This window comes from Limulus polyphemus, unplaced genomic scaffold (assembly GCF_000517525.1).
Source record: "Limulus polyphemus unplaced genomic scaffold, Limulus_polyphemus-2.1.2 Scaffold1022, whole genome shotgun sequence".
Taxonomy (NCBI): Eukaryota; Metazoa; Arthropoda; class Merostomata; order Xiphosura; family Limulidae; genus Limulus; species Limulus polyphemus.
The window spans coordinates 310,314-319,058 of NW_013666632.1; the positions used below are offsets into that span (position 1 = coordinate 310,314).

At 38.8% G+C, this 8,745-nt stretch overlaps 1 protein-coding gene across 2 annotated transcripts in view; it reads left to right on the plus strand.

Moving 5' to 3' along the window:
* Nucleotides 1–8,745, plus strand: part of LOC106461742 (calpain-A-like) — an 80,853-nt gene that overhangs the window by 34,100 nt on the left and 38,008 nt on the right. For both annotated transcript variants that reach the window (XM_022388774.1, XM_022388775.1), the window contains exon 3: nt 7,399–7,468. In XM_022388774.1, the coding sequence (XP_022244482.1) occupies nt 7,399–7,468 (70 nt within the window). The remainder of the gene's footprint in view (nt 1–7,398; nt 7,469–8,745) is intronic.

The window sequence follows — 8,745 nt, forward strand, 5'->3', positions numbered from 1 at the left end:
GAAAGAGTTGGCACAGGATTTGGAAAGTATGGCACACAAGGCCTACCCAACTGCGCCACCTGATCTCCTCAAGTTGTTGCTGAGGGATCAATTTGTAGATGACTTGGACAGTCCACAACTGAAGATACAATTAAAGGAAGCACACCCCTCTATTATGCAGGATGCAATGGCCAGAGCTCTTGAATTTGAATCCTATGTTAAGTCCAGCACAGAGGTACCAAGGTTGGTACAGTTATCAGGATTCAAGGCCAGAAAAGGTCAGCTTTCAGAGAGGTTTGAGGGACTTTGCTGGTACTGTAACAAACCTGGGCACGAAAAAGCTCAATGCCAGAAACTTCAACACAGGGAAGATGCCACAGAAGGAAAGGTTGCTACCCAGAAAGGTTGTTGGAACTGTGGAGAGCAAGGACATATGACGAGCCAGTGTAAGAGGAATACTACCAATAAGTCAGCCTCGGGAAAACCAGTAGTGATTGGTGTTGAGGGACGCCCATCAACCCCCATAGTGAAAGTCCCAACAGCTAGGTGTAAAATGCCAAGCACACATAGTGTCTACGTGACAGGAAAGCTGAATGGCTAAAGGTGCAACTTTGTCATAGATTCTGCATCTCAGCAAATCCTTGTGAGTATCAAGGTGCTAGATCACAAAGGAGTATCAGGAGCCATACAGCTTTGAGGTGTGACAGGACATTATGCAAGGTTGTGGGGACCAGTGTGGGTAACTATTGAGCTCATGGGCTTAAAGGACAGACTCAAAGTATACTTGGCTGACACTGAACACCAATGCATAGTAACTTCGATAAAATGACGTTTGGGAACAACAAAGGCCAAATTCCGGTAAGTGTTGCTGCATCTGTTGATTTGCAAGTCACAGCACTTAAGTCAACTACAATACCCCTATGTCAGAGAAGATAATTTGGGGTAGAATAAAAGAACATCCCAAGGAAGCCCAATGCTTGTGGAACCAGTGGATGTGACGATTGGAAGGTCTCTTGTGGCAGGTCATCAAGTAGTACCCATAACAGTGGCTAACTTCTCTAAATCTGAGCAGACACTTAAGGAAGGAGCATTGTTGGGTGTGTGCCAGGAGGTCGAGCCAGTCAGTGTTAAGGCAAGAAATACAACCATAAAGAAAGGACATCCACTCCCAGAACATTTAACTGACCTCTATAAGAAGAACATGGTCCATTTGTCATCATCACAGACTCTTCAGGTAAGGGAACTTTTGGCCAGTTATACAGATGTCTTTTCAAAAGGAGATCATGACCTCGGCTGCACAGACCTCGTGGAGCGCAGAATAAACACAGGCAATCACCATCCAATAAAGATCCCTCCGAGGAGAATAGTTCCGGCAAAGCGACAAGAGATGGAGAAGGTCATGGATGGCCTAATTAAAGAAGGGATAGTCAAGAAATCAGATAGTCCCTGGTCAGCTCCTCTCGTGTTAGTCCAGAAGAAGGATGGGATCCAATGTTGCTGTGTGGATTTCAGGACTCTTAACAGTATAACCGAAAAAGACTCATACCCACTGCCAAGAATTGATGATACTCTTGATGACCTAAGTGGAGCCAGGTGGTTTTCAACTCTGGACTTAAAGTCGGGTTTCCATCAAGTGAAAATGGCTGAAACAGATAAATCTAAGACTGCATTTAGTTATGGCCAAGGTCTCTGGCAATACTGTGTGATGTCATTCGGGCTTAGCAATGCTCCAGCAACATTTGAGAGGCTGGTGGAAAGAGTACTGGAAGGCCTACAATGGAGGATAGCTCTAGTGTACCTGGATGATGTCACTGTGTTTGCAACAACGTTTGATGAGGAAATGTCCCGGCTAGAGGAAGTATTCAAGCATTTGAAAGCAGCAAACCTCCAACTCCATCCCAAGAAATGCTACTTGTTCCATAAAGCAGTGCTTTACTTTGGTCACATTGTAACTGAGCATGGTGTGTGAACTAATCCTGACAAGGTGAAAGCAGTGCGTGATTGGCCAACACCAGACAATGTGGGAGAGTTAAGAAGTTTTTTGGGACTCTGTACCTATTACCGGAAGTTTGTGAAGAACTTTACAACTATAGCTGCTCCATTACATGATTTGACCAAAGAAGGTCAGAAGTTCGAATGGACATTTTTTTTGCCAGCATGCTTTTAAGACATTGAAAGGAAAATTGGCCTCAGCTCCACTTTTGAAGCTTCCAAATCCCTCACTGCCATACATACCTGATTGTGATGCTAGTAATGTCGGAATTGGAGGAGTCTTGTCTCAGAAAGAGGGCGAAAACGAACATGTGGTGGCCTACTTCAGTAGGGTCTTGAGTAGAAAAAACATTCTGTTACAACAGTGGAAGTCACGCGACGCTGGAAGCATGCACGCTGGAGTTTCTAGACGGATCATGACTGTTCCTGGCAACTCTAGTGTTTTCCACGCGCCCTCTATTTTAGTATATAAGCCCGGCAAATAATTGCAGATAGAGAGGTATAGAGACAGATAATTATGTCAAGCGAGCGGTAGTGACCGTAAGATAGTGCGTGAATCGTTGTGAATTATAGCGTGTGTTTAAGTTAAAGTGACTGTAGAAATTAAGTGTATCACAAAGTTTGTAACGAGAAAGAATAAACTAGTTTTAATTAAGAAAGAACTCGTATCGCTAAAGCTTCTCGGAAAGAATTTCTACAGGAAATTAACAAACAAGCAGATACGTAACAATTCATTTGATTAAACAAAATAGAGTCCTGGTGGGTCTACAGTAAGTATTATGGCTTACAATGCTAAAATCCGGGATTTGACTACCCTCGGTAGATAAAACGCACCCATTTTGGAGCTTTGCACTAGACAAACAAACATAAAAAAGGGTTCTCAGCAGTTATTTTGGGATTAATTGCAATAATGACGATAACGTGGTTTAATATTTTGTTTGTGTGTGTAATTCGTATATTATTAGGGATCTTGTGGCCAGCAAAATCTTGGACTCGCAAGAAATTAGCCTGGCATGGTCTGGAAGCTAGGTCACTCGACTCGCAATTTGTGGGTTGCTAGTTCAAATCCCATCACCAAACATGCTCAATATGTGAGCCGTGAATATGATAAAATGTAAAGATCAATCCCATTATTCGTTGGTAAAGAGCAACCCAAGAGTTGGCAGTGATGTTGACTAACTGCCTTCCCTTTAGTCTAACACTTCCAAATTAGGGATGACTAGCGCATTTAGACCTCGAGTAGCTTTGCACGAAATTCAACAAACAAACACAAGAAATCTGTTGCACAAATAGTTTAGAAAAATATGTTTGGAAATATGAAAGACCCCATTGACAATTCTAGGGTTAAGGATACAACTATGTAGAATTGGTTTGTTTGCAGTAAAGCACAAAGCTACACAATGGGCTGTTTATGCTCTGCCCATGATGGGTATCGAAATCCGGTTTCTAGCGCCACTGGGGGGCATCTATGTAGAAAATGTCTGTATTGTTAAATACATGACATCGTAAACTCAAGTACTTTTTTTTCTATACTTAACATATGTATCATACCAAATATTGAAATTTTATACATTACTAGCAAAAGTACCTGGCTTCGCTTGAGTTATTAGGTTGATAATATGTGTATTTTGAACACATTTTAGCATAAAAGTATAACCTATATACTTTTATTGCTAAGCAACATAGCATAAAAGCCATTTTTGGAATGCACTGTTGCCAAAACGCACTCGCTTTTCTATATATTAGAAGTTGTTATATAAGGAAGCACTTCTTTTCTATGTAGATTTTCGCTAGCTTGCCTCTGTAAAAAGATGCGCACGCACATGTGGATAAGTAAGTTGTACCCAGTTGCACACCCTCCAGGTCCACTTAGTATGGGTGCAAAATTTCAAATTTCTAGGTTCTTTCCTCTTGGAGCTATGGCGGTCACACATACACAGACACGCACGCGTGCATGTTGGTTTGCCAATGATTTCTATTTGTAATATAAGGAACCACTTCTTTTCTGTGTGGTTTTTCGCTAGCTTGCTTCATTCAACAGATGTGTACGTGCATGCGTGCACGCACATGGATAAGTAATAATACCCAGTTGTGCACCCTCACGAACGCATTGTTACCAAAATGCAATGGCTTTTTCTACATGTTAGAAGTTGTCTGTCTGTTTGTGGTTTCTATTTGTAATATAAAGAAATACACCATCAACTAATAGTTGATAAAATTAATGTAACAGTATCGATTCTGAATGACCAACTTATTCACACCATCACAATGTTGAGAAAAACAGTGGTCACTGATTGGTAGCCAAAACTAAAATGCCATTGATAAATCAAAAATTTATATCAAATGTCATTAAGAAAAACCATAGTCATTAATAGATAGCTAAGAATGTGCCATTAATGCACCAAAAACGTAGTACCGATATTGTTAAAAGGAACAGTATAATCACTGTTTTATAAACAAAAAAAAACTGTCACTGTTACACAAAAAAGTCGATTTTGCTATTGTTGAGAGAAATAGTATTCACTGACTTGACAACTAAGAAGATATTGTTGGAACACCGAAAAGTTCCTACTGATGTTGTTGATTATTCTTGACTTGATAGTACCTCACAGAATTCCATTCATATATTATACCCTTGGTAACAATATTCGCACTTCCTTTCTATGTGGTTTTTCGCTAATTTGTCTCATAAAAAGATGCGTATGCACGTGGATAAGTAATAATACCCAGGTGCACACCCTCAGGGTTTACGAGTGCAAAATTTCAGATTTCTAGGTTCTTTCCTCTTGGAGCTATGGTGGTCACATATTTTTTTTTGCTATGTAGTTTAACGCAAGCTTGCCTCATTAAAAAAATGGCACGCTCATGCGCACACGAACGTGTATAAGATAAGTAATAATACCCAGGTTCATACTCTCAGGGTCCACTTAGTATGTGTGCAAAATTTCAGGTTCCTATGCTCTTTCCTCTTGGAGTTATGGTGGTAACGCACACACAGACAGTTCCTTTATTATTATAAATTATCAAAAACTTGAAAAGTACCATGGTACATTGTTTATGAGCTCAAAAATATTTCAAAGGCAGAATAACTTGTATTTACACGAGAAACAATACATATACTATGTCAGTAATTAATAATGTTTCAATATCTCTTTGCGGCTCCAGTGTTAAAAATGAAATAATAATAATAGTAATGTGTTATTAATACTTACCCTAAGATCTGGCTTGTAAATGACTTAAATAAAGTTGAGAATAATTGTAATTCATTTACTTAATCTAGTTCACACGAAAACAGTCTCTGTTCGTGAAAACTGATGATATAAATAGCGCCTAGACCACTACTATGTCCATCATAGCCCTGGTATAACACGAAAAACCACATCAGCCCTAAGTATTTTAGATGTAGTGTGGTTGACACACTGTAACGTTTTCGCTTTATTTCACTCATAAGCTCTTAGCGACTTCTAGTATAGATCATAACGTCTGTAGCACATGCGGTCATATGAATATATTTAGATACATATTTTCACAAAATTTAAAAATAATATTAATAATCTTTAGAACTTTATTCTGGAATAGAAAGTAAGGAACATCAGTAGGTTTAATAGTTATCAGTTAATTAGTAGTCATATGTTGACACTTGTTAGCTCTAAGTTTTGTGTAATTAGACTCTCACTCGCTTGATTATTGTCACTACAGTTCTATAGAATCAGATAATCAGCTGTCCAGTGGATTGATATTCTGAAATAGTTTGTTTGTTGTTAAGCACAAAGATACATAATGGGCAATCTGTGATCGACCCACCGCGGGTATTGAAACCAGATTTTAAGCGCTATAAGTCCTCAGACTTTCCGCTAAGCCATCAGGGAGCTTCTTAAGAAGCTTACTAGCGTTTGAGATGAAAGTTTCTACTTACTTGGAAGTGACTGGTTTAACAGCATAAGTACATACATTTAGTAAAAGGTTATGCAGCACAAAACTAACTTTATTAATATGTGATATATATATATACTTTCTGAAAATCACTCTTCATTGAGTTCTTTGTTTCAGATATTCGCGCAAAGTTACATAAGAGCTACCTACACTCGTTGTCTTTAATTTTTAAATGGTTGACTAGAGGGAAGGTAGCTAGTCAATCCTTGAGCTACTCTAATTAAATAGTGGGAGTTGATCGTCACTCTTGTTACACACCCACGACCTCGTAGTGCGTAACGCGATTTTGCAGCGATAGAAGGTAATCCACAGACCCTCGGATCCACAGTCCATCACACTAATTACTATGCTTCATAAAGTACAGCATTAAAAATCCAACTCATGGTGATAAGAAAAGGTTAAAGGTCCCCTGCCTTCTCAGTCACAGTCCTCAGTATATTATTAGAAGTGTACAACAATGCCAACAGTGGATAACGAGACATCGTAAAAGCTGTAACATGGCAACCAACCCACTGTCCCATGAGTGCAGTAAAATTGTTTATCTGTCCAATAAAGCCTTGTAATGTCACACTGAATTACTATAATTTCAATAGCCATAAACCAGACATGCGCATTTAAAATGAATGCGTTCTTTTTCTTCTTAATATGTGATTTTATCATGCACGAGGAGGTGTAAGTTCCAAGTGACGTCATGTAACATATCATTTAATCACCAACCCACAAAGTTTGAAACACCTATCTCTATATAGATAACATGAAAAGTTCGCCTCTATAAGAGGCCCCAAACGAAACGGTCCAAAGCGATTTTCTAAAACGATTATTGCATGTGGGAGGTACGATTACTAACGAAACCGACACCAGTTTCTGGAAAATAATAAGAAGAAAAAATAACTTAAAACTTAAGAAAACTATGAAATGAATGCTACATTTGAAGACTGGTGATCGAAAGTTTTTATTTCTAAACACAACCTAATTAAGTTTGTTGTATATAAAGAAAATTGTAATATAGTGAACACACACATGAATTCAAAATGTCCTATATGGATGAAAGCGTATACGCATGAGTGATTTGTAAAGTGAGACTGAGGTCATGTAGAAAATTTCTTTAAAATTGTGTATTAAGTAAAACTCTTGTTTGTTTTGAATTTCGCGCAAAGCTACACAAGGAATATCTGCGCCAGCCGTACCTAATTTAGCAATGATAGACAACTAGTTAAAAACACCCACCGCCAACTCTTGTGCTACTCTTTTACATGAATGGTGTGATTGATCATCTCTTTACATAACGCCCTCATGGCTGAAAGCTGGTTGGTGGGATGGGGATTCGAACCCGTGAACCTCAGATTGCGAGGTAAGCGCCCTAACCACCTGGCCATGGTGGGCCAGCAAGAAAACTGAATCAACTGTTGTTTCATTATCAAAGACGACTTGAGAATCTATTGTCGCAAACTAAAAAATAAAAAGATATCATCTGGTATTTTTCTTCTCTTTCAGGAATTAACTGACGATCCAAAACTCTTCCATGAGGGCGCCACCAGGTTTGACGTTGTTCAGGGCGAATTGGGTAAGTAACAAAGCCAATCCGAAGATTTCTGATATGATTCAGTGACAACATTTTACCATGGCAACATTAACATTGCTTCTTTTTCTTCCGTTTTATTTATTATTATTATTTTTTTTTTTTTGGTGTTTGTCATGTGTCTTTGTATAAGTCATTAAACTTATTTGTGTTTCTGCCTTCTTATTTTATTCAAGCAACACGATCCGAGCACAGAGGTTCTACACTTAAAAGTTTGTTTATTTGTTGTGAATTTCACGTAAAGCTACTCTGTCTGCAATAGCGGTCCCTAATTATGAAGCGATGGACAATAGAAAAGCCAACTAGTCACGACACCCAATGCCAACTCCTGAGCTACTCTTTACCAACGAATATTGGGATTGACCGTCACATTATAACACTCTCATGACTGAAAGGGCGAGCATGTTCGGGAACGGGATTCGAACCCCGAGACCACAGATTGCGAGTAGTGCCCTAACCATCAGGCTATGCCAGGCCCAAACGTAAAAGCAACACGACACTTTTTTCTCTCTCTCAAAAGGCGACTACTAGATGCAAATTACAGTAGACGACCTAATTATTAATAATCAAACTTTATTATACCCTGTCGTTGCTGATGATTAGGGTTCTAGGACGACTATGCAGGGGTCTTCCATATATTTCTACAGAGAAAAACTTATATTTCATGAACGACTTGATACACTAAACGTCAATTAAGCAGAACTTCATGATGACAGGATATAATTTTAATAATATTAACAATAGGTGAAGTATAAGCTTATATTTTAAACATATACTTGTATCAACACAAATCTGATAAAAATTAAAAGAGGCCAACAATCGCGGGCGAATGCAACATGTCTCCGTCACGCAATCTCAACATGGCCAATTTTGACACCGGAAAAATCGAAAATTGTCTACATCACTGCTTCGGACCTGCAAAAAAAGGTATATTTGTACCAAATTACATTAGCAGACGAATCAAAAGCAGTAATACAGATACCGAGAAGACGTTTCGGTCTCTTTTAACATATGCATTGTTTGGTTCAAAAGTGCAGTCAAAATCTTAAAATGACGTTTCGGGGTTTTATCTTGGACTCAGCAGACGAATCAAACGCGGTAATACACATACCGAGACGTCGTTTCAGTCTCTCTATGCTGAACTCAACATAGGGCCTGAAACGTTCTCTCTAGCCCTAACAAAGGCAGAAATCCAATAAAGACTGAAAGCCACCATGGATAATATTGTTACGTCTCCGTTTGTTAATCGATTTTTCCGTAAC